The sequence below is a fragment of the Oryx dammah genome, unplaced genomic scaffold (genome assembly GCF_014754425.2).
Source record: "Oryx dammah isolate SB20612 unplaced genomic scaffold, SCBI_Odam_1.1 HiC_scaffold_21, whole genome shotgun sequence".
Classification (NCBI taxonomy): domain Eukaryota; kingdom Metazoa; phylum Chordata; class Mammalia; order Artiodactyla; family Bovidae; genus Oryx; species Oryx dammah.
Genome location: NW_024070205.1, coordinates 1,083,841 through 1,103,092, shown reverse-complemented (window position 1 = coordinate 1,103,092; position 19,252 = coordinate 1,083,841). Strand labels below are relative to the sequence as shown.

Genomic DNA, 19,252 nt, shown 5'->3' with positions numbered 1-19,252 from the left:
TTCAGGACATGTAGGAAGTCACATAGCTGGTCAGTGGCTGGCAGAGCCTGAGTATGAACCTAGGATTGTCTTGGTCCAAAGCAAACCAGAACTGGGCATTGTCAGTTGCTTGGATCTTTTGTCAGAGAATGACAAGGTGGGTGATCCAACAGAAGGATCGGCGTGTACAAAAGCCTGAAGGACAGAAGAGAAGTTCACGTTGGAGAACTCGGCAAGTTCATTGAGGCCCAAATGCCAGAGGGCAAGTGGAGGCAGGTGAGGCCTGAGAGTGGGTGAGAGCCTTTAATGCCAAGCTGAGAGCAAACTCCTGTGGACATCAGCCATTTCTGAGGATTTTATACAGTGGGCAGCACATGATAGCTAAGATTTGTGAAGCATTTATGATTTGCCAAGCATCAAGCCAAAAACCTGCATAAATCATCTCAATCCTGACAAAGAGCCCGTGAAACAGCACTGTTTTATTCCTATTTTTCAGACGAGGTACTTATCATGGAGGGTTCAAAAACATGCTCAAGGTCAGAGGCTAGCTAGCGATGGAAGCCTGGGTCTATGTGATTTCAGAGCCTACAGTTTTAACCAGCACCTGGAGAATTATTCCCACTGCCCTGAAGCATCCACTCCGTTCATTTCAGTCGCTCGGTCATGTCCAACTCTTTGCTATCCCATGGACTGAAGCACGCGAGGCTTCCCTGTCCATCACCAACTCCCACAGCTTGCTCAAACTCACGTCCATTGAGTCGGCTCTTCTCATTGGAAAAGACCCTGAAACATCAGGATTATAATAAACCACCCTGTCTCTGCATCTTGAATAGACTGGTCACTTACCAGCCTTGTGACAAACGAGGTGTCACGCCCCCAGATGGCGGCTGCAGCACCCTGCGGTCCCCATCCAGCCTCAGCCGGAGCCCGGGCCAGAGCAGGGAGTCCGCGAGAAAGGCCAGCCAATGCCTCGCTGCTATTCCTGACCAGGAACCTGCTGGCCTCGTGCCTCACACGTGTGGGGCGCTCAGTAAATATTTGCAGAAAGGAGGGGCCATGAGGTTGAAGAAGAAGGATTAAGAAGTGCCCAGCCTAGAGGACAGGTGCGGGATAGGAAATTCAGCATTGCTTCGCAGGGCTCAGTCTAATTCCCAGAAATTCCTTCCTCGACCGGAGCACAGGTTAGCAACTTGGGGGCTGTGGTTCCCGCGAGGCTTTGCGAGGGAAGGCTTACGATTGGCGCAGAGCAAGGGGGCGGGGCCCGTGAGCGGGAGGCGGGGCCAAGGGGAACGGACCTGCGATTGGGACTTGAGGCGCTGTCGTACCTCGGAGGGGCGGGGCCGCCGGGAGGGGCGGGGCCACAGGTGAGACGGGGCCGAGGGGCGGGCCTGTGGTCCGGACTGCGGAAAGATTGCCGGATAGAGGAGGCTAGGGGTGCTGCAGGCCATGGGGTCGCAGGGTGAGACACGATTTAGCGGCTGAACAACAACGAAGATCACCGGGCTAGAGCGGGCGGGGTCAGGTGGAGGGGCGGGGCCGTCCTGGGGGCGGGTCCAAGGGGCCGGCCTGTGATTGGGCTTCGCGAGAGCCGGGAGCCGAGCGTCTGAGAGGACGTGACGCTCTCGCGGAGGTGACGCCCTGCGGTTGCGCGCCCCTTCCGGCCCCGGGAGGGCGCAGACGATCTGGGCCGCTCGGCCGCAGGCCGCCTCCGGCGACGCGGGATGTAACGCCGGTGCCGTGGCCCCCAGCACAGCCCTCGCCCGCCGTAAGTTCCCCTGGGTTCGGTGGCGAGCAGACCGGAGGGCGGGGATCGGCCGGAGGGCGGGCTCCCCATGGGAGTCTCGGCGCGGGCCTGAGGCAGCTGCCGTAGGGCTCGACCGCCCGGGCGTCCCCAGGGCCCCCGGACCCCCGCTCGGGGCCGGCCGCTCCTCCAGCCTAAACGCGTCAGCTGTCCAGGTTCCCGGCCCCTCCCGTGCGAGTCGCATCCCCCGCTGTCAACAGCCGCGGTGGCGGCCGTACCCCCCAGTCGCCAGGGTGAGACGTCGGGCTTCAGGCTCGGGCTCAGGGCCGCCAGGCCGGAGCTGAGCCTGGTCCCAAGACCGCGCGAGGCGAGCGCCGAGGGGCTGCGGGCCTGAGGCTCGGAGCCGCCGTCCGGCGGGGAGCCCCCGCCTTCGGCAGCCCGAGGAGCCCCGCGGTTACTAGACCGTGACAGTGCCCCCACCTTGGCGGCAGGGAAGGGGAGGCTGGTGGACAGTTGGCCTGTGTGTAAGATGGCCCTAATGCTGCAATGTGAGCGAAATCTAAAGTCCTTTGGGGCAAAAGGAAACTTCATTCCCTCAGAAACCTCTCATAGGCGCCATCCTGTTTGAGGTTTTTGGTCAAGCCTTCAGTTTTTAATGGAATAGATGTTTCCTCTCGGTTTCAGGCGCTACGCAGGCGAGTGGGAAACGGACAAGGCGAATTTCATTTAGGGAGCTTCAGGTGTCGGAGGAGCAACAGGAGGCCTGCAGAGTGCTTTGCTAGGTTAACCTGCGTTTCCCCGACGGAGGCAGAAGACACAGCCGGGAAAGGATGTATAGGCTCCCCGCTTGAATCAAGCGAACACTGGATGACTGGCTCTCTCTGAAGTGAAGGGGCTCTGGGGTCTGTTTACGGCTGTTTACTAAGACCTAGGCTTGCATCGCCTCTTGTGGCGCAGCTGCTGCTGCTGCTGTTTGGTAGTGTCCATGCACTGCTGGGATTCAGGCGGGGCGCTGAAACACGGATTGCCGCCCTGCAATTTCTTCACCCCAGGAGTAACTTCCGTGTACTTGGGGCATCAGCCTTAAGGACTGGTGTGTTGCCTGTAAGCAGCCATCTTAGGGCAGGTCTCCCCGAAACTGTACCTAATTGTTGAGTAGAATCTGAAAGCATTCTGTTCTCAGGGGCCAAGAAACTATCTGATGCCCAGGGGATAAACAGAAATTTTAAGCAACTATTTTGCCTGCAGGTTGAAAGCTCAGACAAGGGCACACCCTTCCCAGTGGGCCCCCGGTGGCTAATGGATAAAGTGCACTTCGGATTTTAGCTTTTAGACTGTCTTCAGTTTCTTCTTAAGTCTGGCCTCACATTGCCTTTCCAAGATTTCCTTGTGGAAAGTGGATTATTCACTGCCCTGGGGTCTCTGTTCTTTTGAGCCTGCCCAGGTTCACAGCACTACCCTCAGGAATGCTTTGATCCTATCTTTACCCATCAAAATCCTTTCTTAAAATCTTCCACAAAACCTTTCCCGATCTCCCAGCTCAGACTGAGCTTTTCTTCCGGATTCCTCCAGCACTTTGTGGCATTTAGCCTTGTAGCAGCACTAGATAAGTTATTGCCTCCTCTTAAAAGTCGAGGCCAGACTCCTCTCTGCCTTGTTTCTGTAGCCACAATGCCACGCTTATTTGTGGACAGGTAAAGAAATTTTCACTTCTTTCTAGGCCAATAAGTCTGTTATTTCCCTAAGAAATTTCCTTGACTTCTTTAATATAAAGCCAAAAAGGAACTGTTTGACACACTTGGAACACAACCCCACCTACTGGTGATCATACTGGTGAACTAAGTGAAGTTAGTGAAAGTCGCTCAGTTGTGTGTGACTCTTTGCGACCCTATGGACTATAAGTCCAAGGAATTCTCTAGGCCAGAATACTGGAGTGGTAGCCTTTCCCTTCTCCAGGATATCTTCCCAACCCAGGGATTGAACCCAGGTCTCCTGCACTGCAGGCGGATTCTTTACCGCCTGAGCTACCAGGGAAAACCGAAGCCATCTTTACATGCAGAAGTTTCATCAGTACCGGTGGGGTGTTTTCTGGTGCTGGTATCCATCAGAGTTGTTAAAGGTTTTGCCCTTAATGTCCATTTGTCCCTCGTGTTGCCCACTGGACTGTGTTCCTTTCACTATTTTCAAGGTGAATTGCCTTTTCCTGCTCAGAAATGTTGGGGGCATGGTTACTGTGTATAAAGTCTTAGCTGTCTTAGATTGAATAGATCCTTGAAAGTGCCCTCGAGGCAAACTGGTTCCGAGTGATTTGCTTTTAGACATGTACCTCATTTGCTTGTTTCATCTGGCTCTCAGAGTATACAGTTACCATATAACGTGTTGACTGTACTTAAAAGCCAGGTATTAAAATCAAAGGCTGGTATGAAACTTGCGTTCACGTTCCTGTTTACTTTACCTTGTGTTATGGCATTTGGAAAGCGTACCTGTCTATTTGGGATTCAAAAAAGATCTATTTCTGTTGAGATAGCTTTACCTGGAGAAGAGCTACAAAGAAAGTTAGATTCTGGGTTTTCATTGCAGACTCCTAAGTCAGTGACACTTGCACTTCAATTGGAAAGCTGAGGCTCCACTCTTGTGACTCGGCAGTTCTCTAACATGAGCCTTTGCCTTGACTCATCTCCCCCGGCAGCGCTGCGCAGCCACCTTCCCTGACAGGGCGGCAGAGGCGGCCGCGCTCTTCGTCCTCAGCACTTGGACGCGCCTTGTTTCGGGCTCCCCTGGTGGCTCAGTGGTAAAGAATCTTCCCTGGAGAAGCAGACGGCAGCCTCTCCAGTGCTCTTGCCTGGAGAGTCCCAGGGACGGCGGAGCCTAGTGGGCTGCAGTCCATGGGGTCGCACAGAGTCGGACACGACTGAAGCGACTCAGCAGCAGCAGCATAGACGTCATGGTTGCTTGGCTCAGTCTTTCTGCTGATGAGGACAAGCCCGCCGAATATGAATATGGACACTGTGGTCGTTGAGTTTTCTGCCTGTTGCTGGGAGTGCATCTGTGCAGCGATCTAACAGCAAACTGGTCCTTGATGTGTGTGCTTTACAAAAAACACTCTGCCTACATCGTTCAAAAGGAAAAAAAAAAAAAAGAATCCTCCTGCAATGCAGGAGATGTGGATTTGATCCCTGGGTCGGGAAGATCCGCTGGAGAAGGGAATGGCCCCCCACTCCAGTGCTCTTGCCTGGAGAATCCCAGGGACGGGGGAGCCTGGCGGGCTCCAGTCCATGAGGTCGCAAAGAGTCAGACACGACAGAACAAGTTACACTCTGACTTTACTGTGAGCGTCAGGTAGGCGTAAGAAGGAGCTGGACTTGGGGAAACTCCAAGGGCCCAGGGACCCTAGATTAAAAGCTTCTAGAAGTTCTGTGCCTTTGACTCCTGAGAAGGAGTGTACTGTAATGTGAAAAACTTGGGACCTGGTTCACAAAATAAATGTCTCCAAAAGTGTGAGGGAAATAAACTTACCAACAAAGGCTGGCAACGAAGAATCAGTGCGTCCCCAAGGTTGGCGCCAGATAATCTTGTTCATAGGAGCACAGGCATCCCCTGCCCCCACAGCCCTGCCCTCCAATGTCACAGGGCTATCCAGCAGGAGAGCTTAGTGGCAAAGATGTATTAGCTTGAAGTAAAGAAATCCCATCAAAAATGCACTCAGTGGAGTTTGGCCCAGTTATAACTGCTTCATTGGATGTGGCGATTTTGAGGAGAAAGGTGTCTCCTCTAGAACATATAAGGACAGGAAGGTTTGTGAGGGCCTCCCTGGCGACTCAGTGGTAAAGAATCCATCTGCCAACGCGGAAGACACAGGTTCAAGACCCCTCATGCCAGGGAGCAGCGAAGCCCGGGCGCCACAACTATCGAGCCTGCGCCCGAGCTGGGAGCTGCGACCACCGCAGCTGCAGCCAGCAGCTACTGAACCCGCATGGCCTAGAGCCCGCGCCCGCAACCGGAGGGGAGCCCCTGCTCGTCGCAACTGGAGAAAGCCCGCGCAGCAAGAGACCCAGCATAGCCATAAATAAAATTAATCTTTAAAACATTTTGAGAAGAAACCCATGAAATATTAAAAAATCAGAAGCAAAGCTCGTGGGACAGTGAAGCCCTCCTGGGTCTGAGTGCTCACAGAGTCCGTCCTCATACCCCAGGGGCTGGTGCTGGCGTGACACAGCGGGCACTGAAAGGCTCGCTCGTCCCGATCGCCAGCCGTCTGTGAGAGGCTCACCCTGCCAAGTAGACTTTCAGATTCTAGCGTTACTTGCTTTTCTTTCTTACGAGACCTCCGCCCCCTTTCTCTCCCTTCCTGTCCCTGTGTTGGTAGTTTAGAAGACCCCGCTGGCCAGTGGACTCTGCTCACTATAGTGACATGACCTCTGCTGAGCGTCGTCATCTGTTCTTTGATGCGTGGCGATGTGTCTTATGTGATGAGCTGTAACGTGCCTGGCTTGTGAGTTATCGGGTGCCTGTCAGAGTCAGTGACTCTGGGTCTAGAGATAATGCTGGGGGTGGGGTGTGGGAGCCAAAGGAGCTCAGAAGTGACAGAAGGTGGTTTCGACTGAACGAGGAAAGCCTTTGAAGATTGCCACAAGACTGAGGTCCTCCTAGGAGGACGCTGGGCTTGAGGGTGTGAGAGCATCAGACCCAGACAGGAAGTTAGGAAGTGCGCCAGGCTGGAGTCCGCGCCTGCTCTCTGGCCCTGACTGCCCAGCGTATAATGTGTATCATTCTCACCCCCACTGGTGAGTCAGGCCCACGGCACTCACCTGCACTGGGTGTGTGCCATCCTAGCCCAGGGCTCTCCTGCGCTGTCCTGCTGGAGCAGTGGCGCTGCCCCTGGTTCTGCACGTGCCGCCTCATGCCACTGGGTTATAGGCTCCTCCTTCAGGACAGTGACTTGCGTGACTTGGGGATTTCCACAGTGCCTTAAAGCACCTCAGGGTGCTGGCACTAAGTGCGTTTGTTAAGTATTCCGGGGGTGTGTTGGCTGCTCTGGGGACGGGGACAGAGAGCAGCCCAGAGGCACAAGTGCGTAACGCCTTAGCTAGCAGGTCACATGCTTGCTGGTGGGAATGCTGTCCCCGTCATTCTTCCACCTATTCTGAAATACAGGTTCTAACCACAGTCGGGGATATGCATAAATTAGTGATCTGGGTAGCACTGCATCCCAGAACCTGAGAAAATATCTATTTTTTAACCCTAGTGGCCGCCTCTCGGGTACTGTATTCTAGCTAAGTATATTCCCCTTTTCATACTTTTCTGGGATGCCCAAAGCTATCTGTATTTTTCACTGCAGTGTAAACTGTTTCTTCCTAAAGCCGTTTGTCGGGAGTACTTCAGTTTGAGGAAATGTGTCTTTGTGGTCAGCCTATTGAAAGAGATTGCCCGGTGTTTCTGCTCACGTGGGCCGCCTGTCTCCTGAGGGTTTCGTGGGCCTCTGGCTTCCTGTTCTCCAGCGGCTCAGTCGTTGGCTGCGGCTGTGGGCTGGCATCTTTCCTGTCAGAGTCCTGCGTGTGTGGAGGAGCAGCCAGCGCCTGTGTGTTGGCACCGCCGCGGGGTCTGTGGATGGTGTCATGGTCATTTGCTCTCCTGAACCAGCTCTCAGCTGTGCTGATGGCTGAGCCTGGCATGACTGTTTTGAAACTTGCAGGCTGCCCTCACCTGACTACACAGATCCGGTCTTAATCTCTGAGAAGGAATCGAGGCGACTCTTGGGTAGAAGAGCAGGTACACGTCAAAGGTGGAGGCGCAGTGACCTCTGGAGACAGCACTGCCCCTCGGGAGCGAGGCTGCGCTGACCGCCCTGATGGAGGAGGTGGCCCCCGAGCTCTGCTTCCTCCCCGGAGGGCAGCTTGCTCCGTGCAGGTGTCACCTGGCCACCTTTGCATTGCCTGGTGGCTCCCAGGGCTCAGGTGACCAACGCAGGAAAATGTTACTATTCTGGCTGCTGCTGCTGTGAGCAGTAAATTCCTTTGTTGGGAGCGGGGGGGTCGGAAGTCTTGGGGCACTTTTCCCCTCCTCTTAATGTTCATCTTGTCTTCCTGAGGCCTGATTAAAGACTGCCTCCTACAGGGTCTGTGTCTCAGCTCCAAAGCTCTTTGGAGTGGGGCCTAGGTTATGACCTGTGGTCGCTGGGACAGGCCCGTGCTGAGCTGGTTTGGTGGCGGGGCCAGGGGGCGCTGCCTCGTGTCTTCAGCCTCCCACGGCCAGGTGAGTTACTGCTGCTGCAAGACAGGGCTGTGAGCAAAGTGCTCTCCTCACAGAGCTGGGCGGTGATCCTCTGACAGAAGCAGTAGGCCTTGCAGAGAAGTTGACCCCCGGGCCGCTAGCCCACCCTCGGCCCACTTTTGTAGGCGGTGCACACGTTTCAGGGCACTTGTAGGTAAGGCCCACTGAGCTCAGTTGGCAGTTGGTTCGCTTCTCAGCCTGGGTGGCCTGTGGTGATTACAGCCAGGCTTCGGCTTCCTCTTTTTGCTGCTCAGTCTCAGAGCCAGGCTTTTCCAGGGCCAGCTCTGGGGACCGGGATAAACTCGGCTCACTGAACGGGCTCGTGTTTGTGGGAGGGATGTGGGGTGGGTGGCTGTCTTTCTGGGGTGACAGTTTGGTGCAAAACACACAAATCTTTTGAAGCAACTAGGTTTTCAGATTTTAAGGTTAGTGAAGCCTCAGTAAAGGCTGATGGTACAGAGGAGGAGAGATGCAGTTAACTGGCCTCTGGGACTGCAGAGGGTATGAGTGGGGGGCTGTCTCTTTCTCAGTATTGACTTCAGAAATGAACGTCAGAAGGATAAACTGTCAACACCCTGTGTCTGTGTCTGCTTCCAGTGTCCCCATCACAGGGAGCTCTCTGGCCCCTGGGGCCAAGAGACCCCACGCTCTCCCCAGGCTGAAGCCGGAGGGCCCCGAGGTACCATCCTGATGTCGTCTCACAAGGGACCCGCGGTGGCCCAGGGCAACGGGGCTCCCGCCAGCAACAGGGAGGCCGACACAGTGGAGCTGGCCGAGCTGGGACCCCTGCTCGAGGAGAAGGGCAAGCGGGCGGTCACCAGCCCAACCAAAGTAAGTCATCTCCCTGGTCAGCCTCTCCTGAGACCTGTTGGTCTCCCCAGAGCCACAGCGCCCTGGACTGTCCGTCCTGACGAAGGCAGGAAGCAGTCAGGCCAGGCTCCATATACCACCGAAAATCCCTGCCGCTTTGGCCAGCTGGAAGGCTCATGGGAGGAGCAGGTGCTGCCCCAGGCTGCTGTGGAGGCCGCACCTGGCCGCTTTATCTCATTCTTCAGAGTCCCCAAGGGCCGGAGGGGGGAGATAAGGCCCTGCCCCTGGAGGGGCCGGGCAGGGCCTCATGTCCAGCCAAGTGGGCTTTCCGTTGTGCCTGGGCAGAACCCGAGTAGCATCCCCACTCGGAGGGAGACCAGGGACTCTGTGCCAAGATGGACAGAGGATGAATTCGGGGTGGGGGGGTTGTCCCTCTATCACGAGGTCTAAGAGGAAGCATCACAGGAGGAAAACCCGCCCACGGAGGAACTGCCCTCCCCGCCACGGCTCTGGAGGTCTCCCCGGAGGCGAGCCCTCTCAGGCCCTCCTGTGCTGCTTCTGTGGAGCCGGCTCTGAGGCCTGGCTTCTCCCGGAGCAGGTGCACACTGTCTGGGCCCCAGGGCCGCTGCACAGGGCACCAATCAGATTGAGAGTTAGCGGATCTCTGAGCCTCTGTCTTATTCCTCCTCGTTCAGCGGTCTAGACGAGAAGTGTTTGGGAAATTGGGGGAAGCTGAGGGCCACCGTCTTGGAGACAGAGGTGGGCTGCCAGGGCCTGGGTGCAGGCCTGGGCTGCTGACCCTGGGCACTGCGGCGTGCTCTCCCCCAGCGCTTGTGACGTTGCAAACTCAGGCACCATCCTGCTTCCAGAGAGCAGACCCGAGGCCTGTGTGCAGGAGAGGCCGGGCAGAGGGCGGCGTGGCCTGCCTCGTGGGCGCCAGACGCGTGCATCCCCAGGCCCTCCAGGGCTGCAGCGCTCTCCCCTTCCCCACAGGCCGAGGAGGAGCAGGCCTGCCCAGGGCCGCAGGAGGAGGAGGAGGAGGTGCGAGTGCTCACACTGCCCCTGCAGGCCCACCACGCCATGGAGAAGATGGAGGAGTTCGTGTACAAGGTCCCGTCCCACGGGGAGGGAGCGGGCTCACCCGCCTGGGGCTGAGGCGGGAGCACCGCACCTTTATGAACACGCTGAACACGCGCTCATGACGAGCTGTGTTATCGGAGCTTGTCATTTCTGAGTGGCTACGAGTAGAAACCGATAACATGATTTCCACGGGTGACAGAGTCACGAGTTCCGAGACCAATCTTGCTCACCAGCTCTCTGGACACTGTCCGTTGTCTTTACGTCCTAGGTTAAGAACTCCTGCTCTGAAAAGTCTCAACACAGTGAGAACTTAGTTGCTCAAGGGGGGACGATGGCCGACAGCCACCAGAGTGTGGGGGAGCGGTAAATGTGTCTCTCAGGGAGCGGAGAGGAGGTCCTGCCATATTCTGACCTGCTCAGCTAAGCACATCCAGCTAAGCTTCCTGACACAAGAACAAAGACACTCTAAGCGGGGGTCTGGGCGCAGCCTCGCTCCTGCTGTCCTGGTGTCTGCAGCCCCGGGCTGGCCCCCACCGCTCCCCGGGACCCTATGGAACCCGGCGGAGGCTCTTCTGCATGCCGCGTCCTTGGGGAGGCTCGCGGCCCCCAGCCCCGCTTAGAGCGCGTGTGGTTGCAGGTCTGGGAGGGCCGCTGGAGGGTCATCCCGTACGACGTGCTCCCGGACTGGCTGAAGGACAACGACTACCTGCTGCACGGCCACCGGCCGCCCATGCCCTCCTTCCGCGCCTGCTTCAGGAGCATCTTCCGCATCCACACGGAGACCGGCAACATCTGGACGCACCTGCTTGGTGAGGCCCCGGGCGACACTGGGCTCGTCTGCTGCCTGCCCGGGGGCGGGGTGGCCTTTGTCCACGGGAAGGAGACACACGGTTGTCGCGATTGTGAGGGAGCTGGCGGTGTCTTTACACTGCCGGGGAGCTCGCAGGGCCCATCGCTGGTGTGCGAGCGGGGGAGACGTCGGACCCGATGTCCTCTGTGGTCAGAACCGTCCAGGGGCTGGCGGATCCATCCCGTCGGAGACCCACCGTCTGTGAAGGAGACGTCAGCCTTCAGCAGACGCTCTTTGGTCGGGGTCTCTGGGTTCCCGCAGCTCAGCCTGTGGCGTCAGGGCTGGTTTAAAGCGTCGCCTGTCGCCTTTCTCCTCAGACTCCTCTCCTCTCCCTGCTGCAGGCTTCGTGCTCTTTCTCTTCCTGGGGATCCTGACCATGCTGAGGCCAAACATGTACTTCATGGCCCCGCTGCAGGAGAAGGTGGTGTTCGGGATGTTCTTCCTGGGCGCGGTGCTCTGCCTCAGCTTCTCCTGGCTCTTCCACACTGTCTACTGCCATTCAGAGAAAGTCTCCCGGACTTTCTCCAAGTGAGTCACAGGGATGGTGGGGAAGTGAGTGCTGTCGTCACGCCCTGTGATCCGGGTGCTGGGGGGGTCCTGGCGACTGCTAGGGCTCCTCAAGATTCCCTGATGTTTCGTGGGTGTAAGAGGGTCAGGAGGCTTTTCTCTTAAGTCCAACCTGAAAATTCTCACTGCAGCCTCCTCCACAGACAGAGCCCACTGTGGGTAGAGGTCATCCCAGCGCAGCGCTGGCCAGAGGCTGGCGGTGCCGCGCTCCCGCACCAAGCGCCCGGCCGCGCCCCCTTCCCATCAGGGCGCCGCCCCCTGCGGGCACAGCTGCCCACCAGCCGGGAAAGCTTATCAGAAGCCCCAGACGCCCGTCCTCCCCAACGCTGAGCCTGGGCTTGTTTGCTCGTTTCTGTTATTTTTGGTTCTGGAAGTGTTGCTGAGTTATTCTGTTTTTCTCAATAACACCAGTAACAAGTAATACATTTTTATCATTGAAGTCAACTGAAAGAGGATACTGCCCCTTAGTAATGCTCCCTCTGTAAGGGTTTTGGCTGAAGAGCTGTCAGAACTGGGGAATACTCAGAGTTCTTCCTGCATGGAAGTTGGGGCCTGGCTGGATTGTGATGGATGGAGCTCCTGACTGTCTGTGAGGGGGTGTGGCTGTTGACAGCCTGGGCAAAGGGGTGCCCTTCAAACGTGCCCCAAACAGTGTCTGATCGTGTGGGGGTTTGAGTCAGGACACAGGGCGGACCGCGTGGGGAGTGGGGTCTCCGGCCAAGCCCGAGGTCAGTAGAGCGCGCCGTCCGACTGGCCGCTCCGCCCCGTGGCCCTCCCACCGGCGGCCCTGCCCCGCGGCCCTCGCTCCGCCCCGTGCCCCCCCCCCCCGCGGCCCTCCCACCGGCGGCCCCGCCCCGCGGCTCTTGCAGGCTGGACTACTCGGGCATCGCGCTGCTGATCATGGGGAGCTTCGTGCCCTGGCTGTACTACTCCTTCTACTGCTCCCCGCAGCCGCGGCTCATCTACCTCTCCATCGTCTGCGTCCTGGGCATCTCCGCCATCATCGTGGCGCAGTGGGACCGGTTCGCCACGCCCAAGCACCGGCAGACACGAGCAGGTGGGTTGCAAGGCAGGGCGTGCCCTTGTGCGTGTCTGGACCTTGAGCCTAAGGGGTCAGCCCTGGGCCCCCACCCAGAACCCTGATCTGTGTTTAGAACTTTAAAAACAGCATGAATTCTCAAAGCTCAATTCTCCTGCAAGTTTCATACTATTTCAGCGAAATGTCAATAGGACAGTAGTTAAAGTGCAGAAAAGACTACTCTTACATCTGGTTTGAGGAAGTTAAGAAAGGTACAAAGCACAGTCTCTAGCTCACTGGGAGTTCTTTTCCTAAGGGAATGAAAGGCGTGGCTTGGTAGAGAAAGCACCTTGAGCCCGAGCCGTGTTGAGGGACAGGGTCGCTGTGAGCAGGAGCCCCTTCCTGGCGTCTTGTCCAGACTCCAGCTTTACTACAGCCACACGTCAATTACCACTGTCTCCAGTCCCTTGAGACTTAACATCGCTGTGGTTTAACCCTCATTTAAGAGAGTTAACTATTCATCGAGCACCAGCCAACGGTGCCTCACCCAGGGCGTCTGCAGAGGTGAAGCGGAGCCCTGCCCGGCGGCCGTGGGCAGGGGCCTGGTGTGGAGGGACGCCATCTGCTCTTTATCTTATGGCTTCTCACTGGGGTCTGTCTCCTCAGGAGGTCAGACTCCTATTCCTCAAGTCTTCTGTGCTCTTAATGGCACGCCCATCCTGCTCGTCTCTGGTTGGCAAACCACCCGAGGGCTCACCATCTCGGCTTTGTAGCCACGGCAGCCATCAGAGTTCTGGCGCACATAGGAGGGAGTGGCTGTGTCTCTGGCATTTTCCCAGCCTCCTTCCCACTCTGGACGTTGAAGCAGCATCTGATGATGGCTCTCCATCTTGTGCAAGATATCCTGAGCACGTGCTGTTCACCAGGAAGTGCCTTGTATCAGCAGGGCAGCAGGGCCGTCCCTGTGCCTGACACGCTCCATCCGTCTGCTCAGGGGTGTTCCTGGGGCTTGGCTTGAGCGGCGTCGTGCCTACCATGCACTTCACGATCGCGGAGGGCTTCGTCAAGGCCACCACGGTAGGCCAGATGGGCTGGTTCTTCCTCATGGCTGTGATGTACATCACTGGAGCCGGCCTCTATGCCGCACGCATTCCTGAGCGCTTCTTCCCTGGAAAATTCGACATATGGGTAAGAAACGACTCTTCGCAGGGCTGTGGTGGTGAGTCTGCCCGAAGGTGGAGGTCGGGATCAGAGGCAGAGAGAGACGGGGCAGGTGGTGTCTGGGGTGACGCGTGTCCCTGCTCATGCCAGTGCCTGTGGGGGGGGTGAATCCCTGACAGGATTTACACGTTTTTTTTTTCCTACAACAAATGTATCAGTTTTATGGTGGCAGGAAATTTTGCGGAGGAACTAGGAGAGGCGAGTGCCTCCTCTCGCTTCCCTCAGGTCTCCCTGCCATTGCCTGAAGCTTCTCTCTTGTCCCTGCAGTTCCAGTCTCATCAGATCTTCCATGTCTTGGTGGTGGCGGCCGCCTTCGTCCACTTCTACGGGGTCTCCAACCTTCAGGAGTTCCGATACGGCCTGGAAGGGGGCTGTACTGACGACTCCCTCCTCTGAGCCGCCCCCAAGGGCGCAGGAGGAACTTCCCAAGTGCTTTTAAAATAACTTCTTTGCTGAAGTGAGAGGAAGAGTCTGAGTTGTCTGTTTCTAGAAGAAACCTCTTAGAGAATTCAGTACCAACCAAGCTTCAGCCCACTTCACACTCACTGGGCAATAAACTCCATTCCCTCGCTGAGAAAGGTGGGGGAGGGCAGGTGCGGCCACCCTGCCCCCAGCCGCCCCCTCCCAGAGACGGGGCTGGGAAGCTCACGGTGAGATCTGACCCCTCCTCGCTCCATTCTGGGGAAAAGCAATGGACTGGGACTCTTCAGAGATTCCGTTTCTGGAAGAAACTGTCCCTCCCTCACCCCTGTCCTGACTTTGTAACCTGGCTTATAACAGGCCGTCCGTTTTTGTAGCACACTTTTCAAAAACAATTATAACCTGGTCCCATCTTTCTAGGGCCTGGGCCTGCTCACACGGCAGGAAGAACAAAGCCACCGACTTTTACACAGCCCGGCTAATCATGGAAGTGTGTCCAGGCTTCAGATAACTTGAGTTTTAATTTTTTCTTGGCAGAGTAATGTAAAATTAAAAGTGGAGAAAGATATTTAATATTTAATACTAAGCTTTAAAAAGAAACCTGCTATCATTGCTATGTATCTTGATGCAAAGACTATGATGATAATAAAGTACAGAAGACACTTGGCATTCTGTAACCTGTGTGGTCTCCGCTCTTCGCATATAACTCCAGAGGACTGAAGCCAGCGGAGTCGGTCCAGATTCTGCTGAGGCTCCAGTCTGAATCCGAGGTGCTTGGCTGGCGTGGGCAGGCCGGGGCCCGAGCCTAGCTGACCCCAGGCCTGCTCCTCCAGGCCGCTTTGCCCGTCTCTCCTGGGGACACCAACGCGCCCTGGCACAGTCAGTGCTGCAGCAGCTTTCAGTGACCAGAAGATGCCTGCGTGACAGGCGGTCTGCCACAGAATGCTGTAGACTCTGGAAGCCGCTGTGATTAAGGCTGTCTCACCGAGAGGCCACTCCACACCTGTCTGCCTCTGCATAATGCCCTCAGCCTGACCGCGCTCTGTCCACTGGATACGAAAGGCCTGCAGTGGTCCTCGTGAGCTAGTGTAAGTATCGCATGGGCGTCTTCGCAAGTTACAGAGTTGGACTCAGCAGTCAGATTTGAACGACCAGGTGAATAAATGATCCTTTTAAAAACTTGAGCGAGGCCAACAGATCTCTGCCTCCAGTGCTGATCAGGGAAACATAAAGCCAAACTGACTCCTACCAGACTGGCACAAATTAAAAATCTTAAGATGGTGGGCTTTCCTGGTGGTCTAGTGGTTAAGAGTTCACCTGCCAATGCAGGGGACATAGGTTCAATCCCTGGCCTGGGAAGATCCCATATCCCTTTGGGCAACTAAGCCTGTGTGCCCTGGTGCCTGTGCTCGGCACCAAGAGAAACCACCGCAATGGAGACCTGCATGCCACAGCTAGGAGCAGCCCCCACTCGCTGCAACTAGAGAAAACCCCTGCCCAGCAACGACCCAGAGCAGCCACAAAGTAAAACTAAAAATTCTACGATCGCGTGTTGGTACAGATGTGGATCTGACCAGACGCTGCTGGGGAGTCATCCATGGGGCCACTCTGGATGTGTGGAGTATACACAGGTTAAATGACATGAAATAACACTGCGGTGCGAGCTGCACCTTGTATCTGTCCTAAGCTACTTCGTTTAAGAAATGCTGGGAGACTTCCCTGGCAGTCAGTGGTTAAGCAACTCCAGTGCTTCCAGCACGGGATGCTTAAAAAATTTTTTTAATGCTGGTTCTGACGCGCTGAGTTGTTTCATAACTCATCAGTGGGTCACAACTCACATTTTAAGAAGTTACCCTTGAGAAACTTAGTTAGCTTGTACTAAAAAGTTTCATTGTAGCTGTACATAGCAACATACTGCAGACAAGCCAAATGTCCAGAACTGCTGAGCGGAAAAATAAATCTTGGTTTATTCTTATGAAACAGTTCAGCAATAGAACTAGTTACAGGAAGGACAATGTGGCTGAATCTCAAGATTAGGAGAAGGGAGTAGGGCTACTTTGAGATACTATATCTGGTGTGACTGCACTGAGGTGCTGTTCAAAAATGCACAGGATTAACTGAGTGCAGAAGTCTCAAACTGCTGACCTGTGGGCTGCACAGTGGAAGCAGCCCACCTCAGCACAATAGCAGCCGTGTCTTTACAGAGGGCTGCCTCTCAGGCTCACCCTCAGCCCTCCTCAGCAGTGCAGCCGCTTGTCTGGCCCTCGGAGGCGTCCACTAGTACAGAAAGGAGCACATCTGGTCTAGCTCCACCCGTGTTGTACTTGAGGAAACAGACTCGCAGCTACTGGTGAGGCCCTGTGTGTATGTTTCCTCACTGCTGGTGGACAGGGCCAGGGGAGGCCTAAGCGAGGACATCTACTGAGCATCTTTTTCTTTGGTGCTGCGTCTTCGTTGCCACGTGCAGGCTTTCTCTTGGTGCAGCAAGTGAGGGCTACTCTTCACTGCGTGGGCTTCTGGTTTGGGGGGCTTCTCCCAAACCAGAAGAGTACAGAGTTGCAGAGTACAAGCTCTGGGCACACAGGCTCAGCAGTTGCGACTCCCGGGCTCTCGAGCGCAGGCTCAGCAGTTGCGGTGCAGGGGCTTAGCTGCTCTGTGGTGTGTGGGGTCTTCCCGGACCAGGCATCGAACCTGTGTCTTCTGCATTGACAAGCGGGTTCCTCTCCGCTGGGTCCCCAGGGGGATCCTCTGCACTTACCACATGTCATTTAACTTTTTATTTCTTACCCTTAATAGTAGGTGGTAGTATCCTATTCCACAGATGAAAAAAGCTAAGGCCCTAAAAGACCAGGCCTTTTTCACAAGATGGCAGGATCAGAGTATCTGAATCCAGGTTCAGATCTGACTTAAACCCCAGGTTTCAAAGCCTCGAATCATTTAAAAATCCTGATTGACTATCCAGCCTTGCCTTCACCAACTCTGCTAACTAGCAGCAGGTACTACCTTCTTTCTCTAACTGCACGTTATGGTTCATTGATTTCCTAAATATTTGTCGAGGGCACTATAGGAAAAAAGTGATGAGAGAAACAGTGATGACTTCTGATTAAAGAAAGGCCAAGAATAAAAGCTAAGACTCTGACTCTACCCTCTTCCAATCAGGTAAACAATTAGGGAAGAGACTAATTAATCTCTAGTTGTAGAACATCTATTGCCTGGCAACCTAAGAAAATCAGCAACGCCCTGTGTTTGGAGAAGTCCTTGACCCAAAATCTGCTGACAAAGGAGTCCCATCTCCCCAGAAAGTGTCTTCCTCAGTATCTGCCTTATCTTCAGTCAAGACCAGGAACCAGCGCTTGGGGGCAGGAGCTAGGGCTGGGAGCAAATTCACGATGAATTTCAAAGCAGCAGCTGGGGCCCTGCTGTGATTACATTCCGTAATTATGAGGCACGTTCTCCTGCCTGCCATGCTCTGATGGCACAAAAATGCAGTGCCCTCTGCCTAACTGGTTTCGAGATTTGCCCCACATCCGACGTACCCGATGCAGAGCTCCGCAACACGTCCATGTTTGCCTTACTGAAACCCTTCAGAAGCTGTCAACACCCAGCGTCATCGCAGGAGTCCAAACCCCGAGGCAGGGCAACGTGTGGAACCTGACTGACCCACTCCCCTCATCCAGACACAGCCCTCCAGCAACGGACCTAAGAACTCAGAATCAGTTTGGGCTGCAGGGTACCGGGTCAGATATCCAAAGTTTAGAAATATTCTCACATGAGGACGGTGTCCCCGTGACTTGACTCAAAACATGCTAGGGAAGTACCCTTGAAGAAAAGAGGAGAAGCCTGACTAGTCCCCTTGGTGTGCTGGCTTTCTTGCTGGCAGGGTCCTTGCTTGCAGCCAGGAATTAGGCAACATCATTAAAGCATCTAGGTGCTATCCTGCAGCCAGAAGACAAGGGATTATTTTTGTTTAAATTATACACACATTAAGTCCACATGCTGTAAAGTTCAAAAGGCACAAAAATACGTAGAGGAGAAAATCTCTCCCACCCTGTCTCCCAACCAACCAGTTCCTCTCTCCAAAGAAATTTCTGTTGCTACTCTACTTTGTATCTTTCCAACTGCAATTTTTATACATATACTGGCAAATATGACTATATCTTTCCCAACCCTTCTACACAACTAAAGGCAAAGTATACTCACTGTTCACAACTTCGTGGTACTGAATTGTATGGATGCACCACACGTTACTGAAACAGTCCCCAATCCAATCTACAAACAACCTTGTACACACATCCTTTTTCACGTGTGTGAGAATTTACAGAGGATACATATACCCACACAATCGCTGTTAAAGGATATCTGCGTTCATCGTTCTGGTGAACTTTTACCAAATGCCCCCAATAAAACCTGGATCAATCCTGCACTCAGAAATACGGAAATCAAGAGAATTTTAGATCAGAGATACTACATGAGAGCCGGGAACACTACACAAAGTTAGACTATGATGCTGCTACCCGCTTGGCCATAGTTTCATTATCCCTGAAGAATCAAAGGCACCACAGTGGGAAACGGTACACTCAAGTACAACTGGTTTGAACCTTCACAGGAACAGTATCAAGGAACCTCATTCCCTTCCCAGGCGCTGAGATAAGTGCGCCAAAACCAATCAGAAGCAAAATTTCTAGCAGAACGCTCAGCACCCAGGGGCTGTGAAAGGCAGCAGAAGCGGACGGGGGCCTGAGGACCCCCGGGACGTCTAAGGTCCTTCGCAGTCTCCCTGGCGGAGTCCCGCCTCCAGGGCCGCACGCCCCTTCCACGTAACTGTCTCGGAGGGCAAGCAGCAGAGAACCGCGCGGCGGTGGCCACAGACCCGACTGTGACGCAGAGAACGCCGAGGTCCGTGGTCGCGGGGCTCCGGGATTCTCATCACAGCGATGGTCGGCCCGAAAAGGCCACTGCGGACTGTGGACGGGAGGAAACGGGGCGCCTCGGTGGGTTTTCTCGACGTGAGAGGGCGCCTGAACGCGCCCTGCGGCCAGCTCCCTACCTTGGAAACCTCCGCACTCCTCTCGGGTCGCCGCGTCCTGAGGCCCCAGGGGCCGGGGTCGCAGGGAGTCTTGGCCGCGGGCCGCTCCCGTGCCGGGGCCCGCGCCCCCTTCGCGCCGCGTCCCACCGCTCCGCCCGCGGCGCCCGCGGTCACGTGACAGCGGCCCCGCACGTGACGCGGGCAGGCGCGACGTCATCACGGCGCGCGGCCGCGGGCGCGGCGCCGGAGCCTCCGGGTCCGGGCGGCGGC

At 55.6% G+C, this 19,252-nt stretch overlaps 1 protein-coding gene across 3 annotated transcripts; it reads left to right on the top strand.

Moving 5' to 3' along the window:
• The first annotated feature begins 1,395 nt into the window (after positions 1 to 1,395).
• On the top strand, positions 1,396 to 14,633 carry ADIPOR1 (adiponectin receptor 1). Of its 3 annotated transcripts, none has more exons than XM_040263214.1 (8): positions 1,396 to 1,744; positions 8,588 to 8,821; positions 9,794 to 9,910; positions 10,518 to 10,689; positions 11,072 to 11,258; positions 12,167 to 12,354; positions 13,310 to 13,503; positions 13,804 to 14,633. In XM_040263214.1, exons 2-8 carry the CDS (start codon positions 8,681 to 8,683, stop codon positions 13,930 to 13,932), a joined length of 1,128 nt encoding a protein of 375 aa, XP_040119148.1. In that variant the 5' UTR covers positions 1,396 to 1,744; positions 8,588 to 8,680; the 3' UTR covers positions 13,933 to 14,633. The 3 variants fall into 3 exon arrangements, with proteins under 3 accessions (XP_040119148.1, XP_040119149.1, XP_040119147.1); XM_040263215.1 differs by having other exon boundaries at positions 1,603 to 1,744; positions 8,602 to 8,821; positions 13,804 to 14,623; XM_040263213.1 differs by lacking the exon at positions 1,396 to 1,744 and adding an exon at positions 2,223 to 7,972 and having other exon boundaries at positions 13,804 to 14,625.
• The last annotated feature ends 4,619 nt before the right edge of the window (positions 14,634 to 19,252 follow it).